Genomic DNA, 16,198 nt, shown 5'->3' with positions numbered 1-16,198 from the left:
ATTATAATTTAAAAATTTGTTTACCTATCCAAAAATCATCTTTGAGGAAGAATGTTACAGATATTATGCAAGGACCAGTTCATTCCATACTACCTTCCCGGGAAAGACCGAATCCAGTTATATAAAAGGACCCAAGAGGGATTCTGGAAGAAAGAAAAGAACTAACCTCAGGTGTGACCTCACGTGGGGACTCCTGAGGGCAAGGGCTGAGGCTGGGTGTTCTCGGGAAGGTCCTGCTTGAAAGAACTCCCAGGCCTAAGGATTTACAGTATATGGGTATGGGTCCCCAAACGGGATTCTAAACAGAGGAAGGCTGCGGCTCCCAGGTCAGGCCTGGCCGGGCCAACTGATGTGAGGCGCTGAGATGAGCAAGGCCATGTGCCAGACTTGCTCTTGTCAGCGATGTTCCTGGGAGCTCCCGCTCCCAGGACACTCCTCCCTGCAAGCCTGAGAGTTTCTTCTTGATCCTCTCATGGAGTCTGAGCACCCATGCAAGTCCCAAACCCGCTGGGTGGCAGCAACTACATCTCCACCGTTTTGAGGTCCTGCTCTTTCTCCCTCTGCTCCAGGACTCTTAGAGGTAGAAGGCTTATGGTGGTGGGAGAGGGGTGCTAAGACATCAGGAGGAGGCAGTGGTCCCTGGGGCCATCTCCATGTTGACATCCAACCGTAGTATGGTAGACGGTACAATTTGAATTTTCGATTTTCTGGCAGTGGATGGTGAAGGCCTGTGTGAAGGGCTCCTTTTTTCTAATTCTTGTGGGTCAACCATTCAGTGCGGCCTGTATTCTCTGTCTCCCTGGGCCGACCGTGGCCCTGGGATTGGGCTGGGTTCTCCTCCATACCCCGGGCCTGAGGCAGCCTCTAGCTCAGAGTAGATACTCAGGAAATACTCGTGAGTTCCCTGGATGGTAGCTATGGATTCATTCATTCATTCACTCATGCCTAGTGTATGTCACCTGGCATCCAGAAGGAGTGACGGAAGGTTCCTGCCCTCATGGAGCTGACATGCTGCTTGGGAAAGCCTGATATGAAACAGTTAAAGAAATAGCCAAGTAAGTTCTGTGAAGCAAGTGTAGGACTGGGGACCACGATAGGGGTAGTTTAGTTGGAGGGGTCAGGGACAGCCTCTGTGAGATGAAACCTGAAGGAGGTGGAGGGAACAGCAGAGACAGAGGCTCTGAGGTGGGGAAGAGCTTGGATGGTTGGAGAGACGTGCAGTGTAGTGTGGCTGAAGCGGAGTGAGTGAGAGCGTCTCAGGAGGCCAGGCCGGAGTGAGGCCACAGAGGGCCAGTGGTTGTGGGTTTCCTTGTAACTGCTCTTGAAGAGTTTTGCTCAGGAGAACAGAGGATCAGATTCTGAATCAAAATAGATGGCTCTGGGTCTCCCACGTGGGAAGCCACTGCAATGAATGGGTTCTAAAATGAACTGCAGTCCCTGGAAGAGCAGCCTGGAGAGAGAGAACAGGCTCCAGCTAGAGTGACATGGTAACTTCAGGTGGCTAAGAAGAGGTCCAGGGGTCCAGTGAGGTGAGGGTCACAGTTATGGGTTGAATTGTGTCCCCCCCAAAAGATATGTTGAAACCCTAGCTCCTGTACCTGTGCATGTCATCTTATTTGGAAACAGGGTCTTTGAAAATGTAATCAAGTTAAAATGAGGGTGGGCCCTGAGCTGATACAACTAGTGTCCTTTCAGGAAGAGGAGAAGAGACACAGACAGACACACAAGGAGAACGCCATGTGACAACGGCAGCAGACTCTGGAGTGATGCATCTACAAGCCAAGGAATGACAGGTATTGCCGGCCACACCCGAGGCCAAAAGGCAGAGAACAGTCTCCTCCAGAGCCTTCAGAGGAAGCACGGCTCTGCCGACACCTTGATTTCAGGCTTCCAGCCTCCAGGACTGTGAGAGAATACATTTCTGTTGTTTTCAGCCACTCAGCCCTAGGAAACCAGTATGTCACTTCCCAGTGCCTGGTTGTGGTTAGAGTCTCCATGGGACCCTCACAAATGCTGACCTGATGGCAGGACTCCCCATGAACGTTTGCCCCATTGTACACCCCAAAACGCCCCTAAAGTGTTCCCGAGAGCTCAAGAGCATAAGGAAAACCTGAGGGGTGATCCCGCAAAACAGCAGTCACCTCCTGGTTTCTGGCTGAGGTCCACAGGTTCTGGGTATGACATCCCTTGTGGGATGCCCCCAGCCCCGTCCTGAGTTTCCTTGGGAGCAGGATGTCACCAAGACCAAGCCAGCCTCTCTTGGCTTCCCTGGGGCAGCCTCGCTGATTGTTTTTGGCTCCCCTCGGATTTTAGATGAAGAAGAAAAGCTCCAGCTCCTTGCCCTTTCCCTCTGTCCCAGGCCTGAGATCTGATCTCTCGCTTAAACAAAGCCCCTCGTTCATGTCAGCTTAGGAGACACAGTGTTCTGAAAGCAGATCCCTGGGCCCCAGCGAGGGAGCTGCTTAGGGGCTTCTGCCTTCTCAAAAGCTGCCTTTTGATTTGGTCCCTCCTGCCCCACCTCCGAGCCCTTTCACGATGGAAATTAAACTCTTCTGAACTTTAAGGCCCTTCTGTCGCGCTCCCAGTGGGACTGGAGCCACGACCGGCTAGTAACTCTACCCGCAGGGTGAGGATTTATTCTGGTTGGAGGTGCGGTTTCACCCTGACGCGCAAAAAAACAAGTCAGTGAAAACGCGGGCCGAAGAGCCAGAGGATCTGGGTTCAAGTCCCAGCTCTGGAGCTTGCTGGCTGTGTGAACTTGAGCAGTGAATTCACCCTCTGTGTATCTGGATTTTTGCCTTGGTGAAATAAGGGCATCCATACCTCTGTTGTGAGGATTCTGTGGGAGTTCAGTTATTGGAAAGATTTCTTATTTTTCTCCAGGAAGTGCCTATTTTACAGATGAGAAGTTTGGAGGCCTGAGATGAATTGGGACTCCTTAGGCTTCTGAACCATTTGGGGTGGGTTCAGTCCCTCTTGCAGGCGTAGACCAAGGTCCAGCTGTGCTGTGTGAAGTTTTCGCAAGCCCTTAGCTTTGGTGCATGTGGGAGGAATCTAAAGGCCAGCCAGGCGCTTCCCTGACTGCTCCCCTCTCTCTGTGGCCCCCCTCCTGTGCCCTGGGTCCTCTGTGTTCCCCTCATCAGAGCACCCAGCACTGGCCCTGTCATTGCTGGTGACTCATTTCTCTCCTGCTGGGTTGTGCACCCCTAGGGCAGGGCCTGAGTCCTGTTCACTGGTCTGTCTCTGGTGACTGGGACCCTGGGACCCAGTAGGTGCCCAGTTAACATTTGTTGAGTGAATGATGAACAACCAACAAGGGATTTTGCATTTGGCCAGGAAACTGTGCAGGTGGAAAGTCTCTGTGTGCGTGCGTGTGTGTGTGTATGTGTGGGGAGGTGGAAGTGGGGTGGGGAATCCGGGAATTTGGGTCAGAGCCTTAAAACCATTGGAAGGAAAGGAGGGGACGTGTGGGAAGAGTGGAGGGCCCCAGGCCATGTCCTTCCCACTAGCCCGAGGTTCTCTGTGGATCCTCCGTGAGCTTGGCCCTCAATCCCACCCTCAAGTCACTTCCATGAGGACCCAGACTCCCTCTCTCCTGCCCTTTCTTCCTCAGTTTGTTGAGCATCTACTATGTGCTAGGTACTGGGGACACAGTGGGGAGTCAAACATTACACTCAATCTCCCTTCCCTCAGGAATAAATCATAGAACTAAGTATGAAATTGCAACAGTGGTCAGCACAGTAGAGAGAGCTTTGAGAGCCTAAAGGTTTGTCCTAGACTATAGGAGAGCGGTGGTACAATGGGGTCCTCGCAGGAGCTTTATTCTCTTCTGATCTCCCTGGCCCCTTCCCAGCTGCCCCTGCTAATCCTCCAGGTTTAGTAAAACATGCGGACCTAGTTATACAAACGCAGCTCTGAGACAAGCTTGCCCCTTTCCCTGCTTATCTGAGCCCCTTGTCCTGTGTGCACATTTGAGGTCCATGCAGGGAAGGTTTCCTAGAAGAAGTGTCACCTGAGCTGGCATCTTTCTTTCTTTCTCCTTCAATGTCTTCCCCTCCCAAGCTGTACTTCCAGCCGTAAAGATACACAGGGAAAGTGTCAGTCTTGGAAAAGGTGATTGAAGGGCTTTAAGTGATGGCACTGTATAATTACAACACTCCTGCCTCTAGGCAGACCTAACCAGGGCCTGTGCACAAGCCTCCACTGGCAGAGGGGGAGTTGGATTTCCATCCCTACGAACACATACACTCATTGCTTTTGTGCAGTGCCCAACCTGTGCATCTGTTCAGGCAATTCTTGAACCCAGCTTGGGGAAGCCAGGGGCAGACGAGAATTAACTCCCCATGGTGCCGAGGGGTGGGGCGCTTGGCCTCCTTCCCACTCAGAGAAGCAGTGTGAGGCGGTGGGCAGAGAGGGGGCGATGGGTTAGTGTGGATGGCAAGGACCTCCTAACACGGTCCTCCTGCCCTGCTCAGCTGGGGGCTGGTGAGCAGGAACCCTCCCTGGGGCCAGGGCTGGGGGGATCCCTCCATCACTGGTGGGGATAATTGTTTGGGGAGCCAGTGGAGCCCTGCCAGATGTGTGCCTTTTGGGCTCTATAAGAAAGAACACTCCCTTCCGGGCCATTTATCAAATTTAGCCATCTCTCCCATATTTTTTCGCTTTTGTTTCAGCCAAGGAAGCTTTCTTCTAATGAAGATGAATGCAAAGCACTGAGCATCTTGGCAAACATCAACAGAGTCATTCAGGGAAGTGAAAAGCCTGGGTGGTGCTGAGTTTGGAGAAATATTTCAGAGAGTGCTAAGTGTCCAAGCCCTCAAGGGGTGTCTGAGGCCTGTGGGAGTTGCTTTTCCTGGACCCCTTGCTGCCCAAGGAGCTGCCATCTCACTGTCTCAAGGACTTAAAACAAGGCTCCATCCAGGACACGTTGCCTGCACTCATCTCTCTAGAATCAACGCATGCCCAATTGGCCAATGTTTGCAGCTTCTGGAATGTTCCAAACACTTAGATACATGGCTTCCATGTATTGAAAATGCCTTCATTTGATCCTTGCAAAAATCCTGAGTGTGGCTTGGGTACCTACTTTGTAGATTAAAAAAATGCTGAGTTCAAGGGAAGTTCATAACTTGCCCAGGATGAATAGAAGCAGCAACGTCTGTGTTTTGACTCTTGGTCCAGCACTCTTTCTGCCTCACCCTCAAACTTCTCAATTTCTTCCCATTCTCTCTGTTTACACCATGGTCAGAGACACCACCATCACCTCTCCCTCTGGGTGGGGCATTATGATCAAATGCCCAGCATCCATCTTCCCCTCTCCCATTGAGTTTTGGGGGGATGACATTGGGGGATTGATCTCCAGCCCCAAGGGGTCTCTGGTTGGCCTCAACCAATCATATGGTCCCACTTCCATCCTTTGCCAGCAGCAGGTTTAGGATTCCAGGTGAAGCCAATGCCCTTGGCATTCCCCAGGGGAAAAGGGCTGCTTTAGGAATGGGCATGTGACAATTTGAGCCAATGAAATTCAAGAAAACCTTGGCTGTGGGTTTCTAGAAAAAGTCCTGGAGACATTCCTGAGCCATTGGATTTCCACTTAGGGAATCCAATACATTTCCTTATTGTTTTGACCAGGTGGGGTTGGGTTTTCCACTCCTTGCAGCAGACAGCATTGTAAGTGAAATCCAAGTTACGGGGATTTCAGCAGCCATCTCCAACCTGGAGTCCTCACATCTAGTTCCCATGCTGTAACTAGAGATGGTCCTGACCAGTCAGCCCCATCTCTACTGTCACATGGGCTGTTCCCACCTATCATTATTTGCCTGTCTGTCAGTCTCCCCAACTAACAGAGAAGGCTGTGAGAGCAGGGACCATCCCTTTCCATCCCTGGCTCAGTTCCCAGCACAGGGCAGCAGGTACCCACTTAATAGTCTACTGCGGGAAGGCTGGGGCTGGAGAAAATGAAGATGCAGTGGATGGAGTTAGGTACCAGGAGAGAGTGCATTTAGTGGGTAGGAGTCATCTCCAAGGTGCAGCTCCGTCCCCTCTTCAGGGTGCTGGGGAAGGAGCTCCATGGCTCTCTGTATGCCTGGAGCTGCCAGGCATTGCAGAAATGCCCTGGTCCTGGCTGCATGGCCCTGTGCAAGTCCTTCCTCTCTCTGGCCTCAGTCTTCCCAGCTGTTCAATGGGGAGGGGATTGGGCCACATCACCAAGAGTTTTCCAGAGCTGTTATTTTATGACTATGATTAAGCCATAACTATGGGAGGGCGTCTGGGGATCTCCTGAGGATACTAGGGTGAACTTTATGGGACAAGCCAGTGGGAGAATAAATGCATGGGTGATGAGGATTATATTCCACATAGCAGGTCTGTTACACATCACACAAAGACCAGTGGGGCTATTGCCTCCAGAAAGGGAGAGAGAGGTGTGCACGTTGGGGGTTGGGTGGGGTTGGTCCACAGATGGATTACTCTCCAGAGGGGGCCTGGCCTGGGTTTGCTCACAGCCTTTGCTCCAGGCTGGCTCACCAATGACTAGCTGGGGGAAGCACGTTTGCTGGGTTTCAGCTTTTACATCTGCCATTGAGTGTGATATTGATGCCCTCATTGGCTCAAAGGAAGGGTTGTGAGGCTCAGAAGAGGACGCAGGTATGAGAGGATCCAATTCAGGGAGACACAACATGGACTGAGTGCCTGTTTTGTCCCAGGCATGACATCATTTAGGTTTTATGATAATCTGAGGAGGATTATTATCTTCTGTTTACTAAGGAAGAATCTGAGACTCAGAGAGGTGTGGTGACTTGTTCAAGGTTACAGAGGATGTGGGGGGACTGACTCAGGCGTGTCTGACTCTACAGATCATGTTCCCAGTCACTGTACCCTGCTGCCTTCTCCCTGGGAGGGCTTTCCCTGGGCAGGAGAAGGGCTTGACCCAGGAATAGGTTTGGCTTTCCACCTGGGACGAGTTCTGACTGACCGGTATGGGAGTGGGATGCTGTGTTGAGAAGGACTCTGAAGCTGTCTAGACTTAGTGGGAAAGTGTGCAGGGATTGATTGTGATGTCTGCCACGGATGAAGAAATAGGGAGTAGTACATGAGCTATACTTTTCCATTCCTGGGCTAGACCTTGTTAGGGTCTTTCCTAGGCCTGGGAAGCTGGCTTCCAAGATGACTCCCTGCCTTCATATTCAGCACAGATAGGATCTAGAGGCTGAGCTCATTCTCCTCTGGGAGAGGAAGAGTGTTCCTGAAAGAGGGGATTGGTTGGGGCCAGGGCTCAAGGCTTGGCTGGGAAGGCAGCTCTGGGACTCCCAATGGCTGTGTCAGATCATCGACCCGCCCTGAAGGCAGGTGACCCACAGTGACTGCTGCAGGCAGGAGTGAGCATTGCAGGGGGGAGCGAAGGCCCCAGAATATCAAGCTTTTAGGGTAAGGCTGTTGGGAATGCTGAGGGAAGCCAAGAGATTCCAGGCCCGACTCTGCATGTGAAACAAAGGGAGGTGGGAAGCAGAGGCCAGCACTAGGAGGTCCCTAGGGGTTATCTAGCCCAACACTCCCATTTTGCAAATGGAGAAACTGAGGTCCAGAGTACTTTCTCCATGACGTCCATGATGTGTTTTTCTTCAAATTTAAAAAATGTGGGATGGGCTGGCTTGGCAGAAAGTTTGGAGTCAAGCAGAAGGGAATTAAAATCCTGCCCTTTTCCCCACTAGCTGCATGACCCTGGCTAAGAAATCACATCTTGCCTCTGAGCCTTAGTTCCCTGCGTTTAATGTAATAGGTCATCACAGTTTGGCTGAGGATTAGAGCCTCTGTGTATCGGGCCGTCTGGGTATCAGGCAGCATGATAAGTACTTTACTGGCATTATCTCATGGAACCTCCCATGAGATGGGTACCAGCCCCACTTTACAGGTGAGAAGCTGGGATCCAGAGGGGCTTAGGTCCTCACTGCAGTAAGTAGAAGGAGGAGCTGGGATCTGGGATCGCAGTCCCGGCCAGTGTAGGCTGTGAGCGTGTACCAGAATCCCCCGGGAGCTGGTGTATAAACACAGATTCCCACTCCCTCCCCACAGGCTCGGACCTGGGAGGTCTGGGTGTGCCCTGAGAAGATGACTGGTAAACAAGCCCCCCCCCCCCCCACCCCATCTTTAACGCTGAGGCAGGAGGTCTACAGACCTTATTTTCAGAAATGCCGCACTGGCTGTGCTATCTATAACCACCCCCTTCCCAATGGAGATCCCAGACTTAGAAGGTGATGGATAATAATATGAAGAGAATTCTATTAACAACAGATTAGAGCTTGTATATAGCCCACTATGTGCTAGGCACTCTTTCAAACACCTTACATGATTCTTTTAATTCTCACGACAAGCCTCTGAGGTCGTGACTACTATTGTCCTCACTTCACAGATGAGGAGCTGAGTTACAGAAATCGTCAATAACTTGCCTAAGGCCCTACATCTGGTAGCAATTGGTTAGCCAACTTAATTACAATGATCATTATGTTTCCTCTTGCTCCTGCACCCACCTGGGCCAGGCTCCCCTGGCGCTCGGGGAGGGGGTGTCAGGGAGCCTGTATGCAGGGCAGTAAAGAGGCGTGTGCGTAGAAGACCAGGGAGCCTGAGAGGCTGGGCAGCCCAGGTCTGTTTCAGAGATGGAGAGATCAGACTCCAGCCTTGCCCTGAGCCTCAGCCCGGTTTCTAGATGCAAATCTTAGCTGTGAGCTCAGGGAGGGAGGCCGGCGGGCAGTGCCCGGCTGAGGCTCCAGGGAGCCGGCGGGCGGTGGGTGAGGGCTCCCACCTGGCTGATGCAGCCCCCCTTCCCGTGTCCAGGGCCCCAGCAGGACCCTCAGGGGCTCCTACCTTCTTCCCCTGGGCAGCTCCCATGGCATGAAGTGGGCGCCAGGCCTGGGGGTCCTCCCTGCGGTGCTGTCTCAGGAGCCAGGGCCCGAGGGGTTCCCTGGGCCAGCGCCCCCCGTCCTCCGGCGGCTCATTCTCCTCAGGCACAAAGGCGGCTTTCACAGCTGCTCCTAAGCCGGCAGCTCCTCAGACAGGCTTAGGGTGATTGATCCTGACCGAGGGGCCCGGTGTCCCCGGGCGGCCACATGCCCTCCTGGGGTCCCTGTGACTTCTCACCTCCTGCACCCCTGCCCCTCTCAGGAGCGGACACTGAGGCAGCCGGGGTTGGGGAGAAGCTGAGCGGTCCTCTGCCCTCTGTAGCCGGCAGCTCGGCCCGGCGGGTGACCTCTGGCGGCCTGGCGGGCAGGCCTTGACCTTCTCGCCAGCAGACAGGCCCAGACGGTGTAGGCTGCCTGGGGCGGTCGGGGCGGGGGATCGGGAGGGCTTGTGTGGGGATGTGACCTTCAGGCTGCTCAGCGCCATTAACAATAGATCTCAGAAGACACTCGGGGCCGGGGTTCTCCCCGAGCAGAGACGCCGCGAGCAGAACACTTCATTCACCGGCACGGCCGTCCAGGCAGGGCGGCTGGTCTGGGCTCGGGCCAGGAAAATATCTGGAGGCCGGCTTCCGGGCTGGGAGCCAAGCTCTCAGCGTCCCCCCGCAGTCACCCTCCTCCTCACTTCCCCGCCTTTTCCCTCTGCTTGTTGCCAGCCTGGAGCAAGATTCAGGCTGGAGTCACCTTGGCCTGGAGTCGCAGCTCTGTTCCTCACGTGATTTGACCTCTGAGCCACAGGTTCACCTGCGTGCGTGGGGTCAGATAACCACAGCATACAGGGCTGCTCTGAGAGCTAAAAGGGAAGGTGGGTGCAGCTGAAGCCATCGTCTTGTTACAGCTTAAATCAGATCCCGTCATTCCCTGCTTTATAAATCTTCCTCTTGACCAAAGCGGAATGACAGTGGTCCCACCCGGTGGGGCTGTGAGGGTGAAATGAGGTAATTCACGTAAAGCTCTGAGCAGAGGATTCAAACGACAACAATTCTCCATAGACTTTAGATGCTGCTGTTATTATGCTGTTAATAATTCCAGTGATTAACCCACTGCCCACCGCCAAGTCCCGGGTAACCAGTCTGATTAAGCACAAAACCCTTTCCCAGGAGCTGGGTAGGTGAGGAAACCCTGGCACCATTCCCTTTCCTCCAGCACAGTGCCTGGTGCAGTGATGATTTATGACACAGATGATTTATGAAATGGCAGTTGGTGGTGAAGAGTCAAGGATTAGGTATTCTAGATCCAACTTTGCCCAGAGAATGGAATCCCCCCTGGTCCATGAGGTCTGATTTATCAAGTGTTGCTTGCTTCTTGGACTTCATTTCCCACACCCCTATCTCCCTGACAGTTCCTGGTCTTACCACTTTCCCCTTCACCTCAGGACATTTGCACTTGCTGCTCTTTCTGCCTGAAATACTTCCCATCTCTCTCCCTGATTCCACTTTTTGATCTTTGCATGATTCTTTCCTCTTTTATCCTTCAGGCTCAATTATCACCTCCTCCGAGAAGCCTTCCCTGATTCCCTATTACAAAGTAAATTCCTGGGCTCTCTGTTTATTATTTATTATAGCACTTGTCAGAAACTGAAATGATCCTATTTCTGTGTTTATTGTTTGTTTTCCCTACCTGAATGGCAGCTCCACAAAGGCTGGGACCTGGTCTGTCTTGTTCATCAGTTTACCCCCTGGGTCTAGAATAGAGCTTGGCATGTTGCAGTCACTCAGTAAATACTGGTGGAGCAGATAAATAAATGATGGAGGATTAGATGAAATAGTCTAAGTATGTAGAATGCTTAACACAGCCCTGACTCACCACAAGTGCTCCCTGTATGGCAATTATCAATACTGTTATTGTTGTTGCTGTATCTCCCCCAACAGCTTTGCCCCCTCCAGCCAAGCAAAAACGTGGTTTCTTCCTCCCCTGCTTCTCCTGGTCTAACCCCTGCCTCAGTTGCTCCCCGTTCCTTTTGTCCCTATTCCAATTATGGCTGGGTACAGTTTCTGATATTCTGCAGTAAGGAGAGTATCCACAAAACTGGAAAGAGCAGTGACTAAATTAGCAGTCAGCCAAAGCAGTAAAAATGCCATAAGTCAACCCTGAAGATCAAACTCCTTTGTCAGCCATCCCATAATTATCTACTGGCTTGGTTCTTGGTGGGATGGGAAGAGGGAAAAAGAATTTTATACATTTATTAATTTTTCCCCATCTGCTTGGAGTCCTGCTGAAATACGGCTTACGAGCCACACTGAAAGCCTGCCTGACTGGAGGCCTTGATTGGCTGAAGGTCTGAAGCCTGGCTCCTGGAAGGATGTGGGTCTGAAATGCAACCTTTGGACCCTGTGCCATGAGTAGGAGGAATGAGGGTTGTGGCCCCAGAGCCCAGCTCAGAGCCTGACACCGGGGAGATGCTTGGAATACAGACACACATGATTTATGGAATGACGGTTGGTGGTGAAGGGTCAAGACTAGCTGTTCCAGATCCAGCTTTGCCTGGTCTCACTGTGTGGCCTGCGCACAGCTCTTAGCTTCTCTTTCTTCATCTGCAAAACGGGGATAAAGTTCTGCTCCTTCCTGACGCACAACCTTGTGGAGACAAGCAAGAACTGCAAAATGTGGGAGCGTTTTGAAAAGAGGAGTTCCACATCTCTCAAACCCACCCCTCTCCATCATTCCCAAAGAATGATGGTAGACGGTGAGACCCTTAACTCAGACGTTCTGAGCAGTTTTCAAATATCTTCAGAGGCATGCAGGAGGAGGAGGAAGAGGAGGGAGAGTAAAAGGGGGAAGGGTACAGGGGGACAGGAAACACTGTTTACCTCAGAGTAGTTTTAGGGCAAGTGTTTCTGAAGTGGAGTCTGTTTCCTATAGTGATAGAGATAGACTGGAATTCCAATCTTTATTCTGAGGCTCCTTGGCTGTGTGACTTTGGACAAGTCACTTGACCTCTCTGAGCCTCATTTTCCTCATGTGTAGAAGGAATAACAAGGATCCCCACCCCAAGGGGCTGTGAGGATGAAATGAGATAATTCATGTAAAGTTCTGTGCAGAGCATTATTTGGACAACAGCAATTCTCCATAGAAGTCAGGTACTACTATTATGACGCTGCTAATGATAGTGGTGTTAAGTCCACTGCCCATTGGTAAGTCCCAGGTAACCAGTCCACGAAGCACACCTTTCCCAGAAACTGGGTGACCGCAGGGAAACCGTACCACCCTTCCCTTTCTATCTTGGGCTGCCACCTACTGGCGGGGATCAGAATTACAGCTACTGGAAAGACCTCTCTGTGGCTTAGGGAACAGATACACCCCCTCTCCTCACGGCCCCATCCTCACTCCGGCGGGAGAGCAGTGGCGTGTTGGTGGGCACGGTGTATGGAAATATAAGACCCAGATTCCCAGGTCATGAGTACCTTGCAGAGATTCCTGAAGGCTTGTCCACCCCGATGATGAGAAAGTCAGTCCCCAAGTCTTGTCCCTTTTACTTCCAGAATATCTCTGAGACTGGTCCCCTTTTTCCATCCTGTCTCCTGGCCAAGCCACCACCCTCTCTCCCTGGAGGATGCAGCAGCTTCCTCACTGGCCTTCCTGCCTCCACTCCCTTCTCCATACATCAGCCAGGAGGAATTTCTTAAACACTGCAAATCTGATCATGTCGACCCCAGCTTAAATCTCTCACTGTGTCCCCAGGGCTCCTGGGCAAAGTCTGAGACCCTTTGGCCAAGCCCACGGGCCCTTTGGGCTCTCAGCCCTGCCGCTCAGCCCTTGGGTCCCACTCTCTGCCCCTTGCAGGCCTGGTTCATGCTCTTGCTTCACCTGGCACACCCCTCCCTCCCCCCTGCCTGGTGAACTCTGACACACCCCAAGCCTCACCGTGGTTGCTGCCTCCTCCAGGGTGCCTTCCCTGCTCCTGCAATCTTCCCCCCAACATAGTCCTTATCAAGCCACATTGCCTCTTGATCTGTGTGCCTCCTAGGCTACGAGCAGGAGCTGTGCCTGGTTTTCTTCACCAAGGTATCCCCAGTAAGTACCCAGTTTCTGACACATAGCAGGTGAGCAATAACTTTTTGCTGAGCGAGGAAGCTGACTCTGAGTGGGTAATAGACTCAGCATTACAGACTCAACTCTCTACAGCTGTTTTTTTTTGGACTCTCTGTCCTGCCCCAATCTCAAACTGACCTGGGGGTCCCTACAGTGGCCACAGTGCCCTGAAGATGACGTTGAGAGTCTGATGGGTGTTTGCCACTTTGTGATGCCCACCCCAGCGAGGCCCAGGGTGGCCTCGAGAAGTGACGTTTAAGGACATTTCCTGCAGGGAGGGTGGTCTTGCCTCTCAGTCCAGGCCTGTGCTCAGTCCCATCCAGCTGGCCATGCCCACTGCCTCTCCTAGGATGGGTCCCCCAGAAGCTGACTTTGGGATGAGGATCTCATGCAGGTGATTTATTAAGGACTGACCCTGGGGGGACACAGGTAAGGGAGTGGGGGAGCAGGATGGGGAAGTGGAAGCAACTGAGCAAAGGGACGCTTCCAGACAAAGTCCCAGCTTCAATTTGAGTCCACGGGGAACTCTGGAGAATGAATTATGCCTCATCGTTGTCCTGCCCCTAGACCAGAAGCTGGGCTTTCACATTCCCAGCCAGGCAGTCATTAGCTATGGACCATCCCGGGCTGATGTGAACTCTGGCACTTCCTAGCCTCTCTTCTTCTTCTTCTTTTTTTTTTTTTTTTTTTAAATTAATTGATTTATTTTTGGCTGTGTTGGTCTTCCTTGCTGCAAGCTTTTCTCTAGTTGTGGCGAGCAGGGGCTACTCTTCGTTGCAGTGGGCGAGCTTCTCATTGTGGTGGCTTCTCTTGTTGCGGAACACAGGCTCTAGGCGTGTGGGCTTCAGTTGTTGTGGCACGCGGACTCAGTAGTTGTGGCTCACAGGCTCTAGAGCACAGGCTCAGTAGTTGAGGAGCATGGGCTTAGTTACTCCACGGCATGTGGGATCTTCCCGGACCAGGGATCGAGCCCATGTGCCCTGCATTGGCAGGTGGATTCTCAACCACTGTGCCGCCAGGGAAGCCCCCTGGCCTCTCTTCTTTGCACCTGGGAGCAAAGAAGTTTCAAGGAGCCCAAGGGCAGTTCTCCCAAGAAGAGCACAGACTGACCAGTCTCAGCACAAGCTGGGAGAGAGGACATGGGTGGGGCACCAACCTTCTCGCTGTGCTGCCCTTCTGAGCTCCCCATCTCCAGGAGACCCTTCCCCAATTCCCTGATTCATCCTGTTGACGTTTTCTTTTCTTTTAATATTTATTTTATTTATTTATTGGTTGCTTGCATCTTAGTTGCGGCTGGTGGGCTCCTTAGTTGTGGCACGTGGGTTCCTCAGTTGCGGCACGCTGGATCTTTTTTAGTTGCTGCATGAGGACTCTCAGTTGCAACTCGCTGGCTTCTTAGTTGTGGCATGCGAACTCTTAGTTGTGGCATGCAGGTGGGATTTAGTTCCCTGACCAGGGATCGAACCTGGGTCCCCTGCTTTGGGAGTGCAGAGTCTTAACCCCTGCGCCACCAAGGAAGACGCTCCCTCCCCCGCCACTGACATTTTCTTCCTTCTTTGAAGTGTTGTGCAATGCAGCTTCTAAAAAAGTACCACAACCAGGTGGTCCTTTTTAAAGAGTGGCCCCTGCTGAGAGCTCTGCGTAGCCCTGTTCCTGGCTATGAGCTCACTTTAGCAGTCTTTTTGGTTCTCTTTTAATTTTATAAGGTATTTTTGCTTGTTTTCAAGAAAAAAAATCCAAAATACAGACGTGTATGTTAGTCATGGAAACTGCCTGCACCTTCATCCCCAGAGAGGGTACCTGGCCAGATGTTTTCCCAAACATCTTATATATGTATTTTCTTCTTTGACTTCTGGTGATGTGGCTATTTTATCTTATTTAATGTCCACAAGCCCCTGAGAGACTGATACCCTCCCCCCATTTCTCAAAGGAGAACTGTGGCTCAGAGAGGTGACGTGACCTGCTCGCATCCAGCTAGCGGGTAGCAGGGCCAGTGCTCAGAACCGGGCCAGCCTTTCTGTCCAGCCATGCTGCCTGTGACGTGTAACTACCCATTAGAATGGAAGTGAGTCAGCTAAGAGAAACTGAGGGGCTTGCTCAGGGTCCAGGGCCTTCAGAAGCACCCTCCCCCCGCCCCAGGATTGACCAATTGGTCTTGGGGGTCAGGAAGGAAGGGCACTGGGGTTCAGGGTCAGCCCTTTTGTCAACACGTCAGGTGTGGGAGGAGGGTCCTGCCACTTGGAACAAAAAGGGAGGAACGGAGCACATCCATTTGCTCCTAGCACTGTCAAGCGTTACATGGATGTGGGTGTCTGTGTAAGTGGTCGGGGGGGCTGCTAGCAAGCTCTCCCCTGAGAGCGAGCTACTGTGCTTGGGGGAGGAGGGGGTTATGGAACCGGCAGGGTGGCTGGCTGGCCGCCTTCTGCTGACTTCCGCAGTCAAGCCTGCTCAAAGCCCTCTTAGCCGGCCCTGATCATGGATCTTGACCCCAGGCGACTGCAGCCCCTGTCCCAGCCTGCCATGGCCCCTGTCACAGGTTCCCACACTCTGTCCTTCTCTACCCCAGGCCCTCTTGGCCCATTTGAAGCCCTGCCTGTCCCCAGAGCGTGATAACTGTGAGCCCCATGCCGGCGGAGTGCACAGGACTTCAGCTTCTGCGTTTGCACTTGGGGCCTGGGCATCTCCTCCACGAGCCTTGCAGTCTCCCTGGTACACACTCCAGGAGCCCGAGTACCAGTGTTTTCTGCTCCCACGCCCCCACCCAGGATTTGGTCTGCCCCCTGCCCCCCACCGTTCTCAGAGACCCCAGGCTGTGTCTTACCACCATATCCCTTGGGCCTCACCACTTCAGTGGCCTCCAGCTGCTGGTATTGATATCTCTCGGCCAAGGACTCTCTGCAAAGGCAAGAAGGCCGCTCTTTCCCACATAGGTCAGACCAGAAGGGCCCAGGAATTCACATCAGTCCCAACACCAGCAGCCCTCCAACGATGGCCAATGGGAGTTGGTGTATAAGTACCCCAGCTCCCTCACCTCTGACTGAGATCCCTCAGGTGTGTGTCCTACACCCATTTCTAGGGGTTCCCCGTGGGATTAAGTTCCACTCACCCACAGCAGTAGTTGAGTCGACAACACACCCCTTCTTGGCTGCCTCCTCTTTCCTGTCTTACTTTCCCATCTGCTATGGGTGTTTTCTAGAGTCACTTCCCAAATAAACAAC

General features: G+C 52.5%; 1 protein-coding gene across 2 annotated transcripts in view; it reads right to left on the bottom strand.

Moving 5' to 3' along the window:
* The window catches only part of FAM107A (family with sequence similarity 107 member A), an 82,731-nt gene extending 73,255 nt beyond the window's left edge, over positions 1–9,476 (bottom strand). The window contains exon 1 of one of the 2 annotated variants that reach the window (XM_059076258.2): positions 8,857–9,476. In XM_059076258.2, coding sequence (XP_058932241.1) covers positions 8,857–8,880 — 24 coding nt within the window. In that variant the 5' untranslated portion in view covers positions 8,881–9,476. The remainder of the gene's footprint in view (positions 1–8,856) is intronic. The other variant, XM_067043785.1, reaches the window with a different exon arrangement.
* Positions 9,477–16,198: the final 6,722 nt, after the last annotated feature.

Source organism: Kogia breviceps, chromosome 10 (genome assembly GCF_026419965.1).
Source record: "Kogia breviceps isolate mKogBre1 chromosome 10, mKogBre1 haplotype 1, whole genome shotgun sequence".
In the NCBI taxonomy this organism is placed as follows: Eukaryota; Metazoa; Chordata; class Mammalia; order Artiodactyla; family Physeteridae; genus Kogia; species Kogia breviceps.
This window is presented reverse-complemented; position numbering and strand designations above follow the sequence as displayed.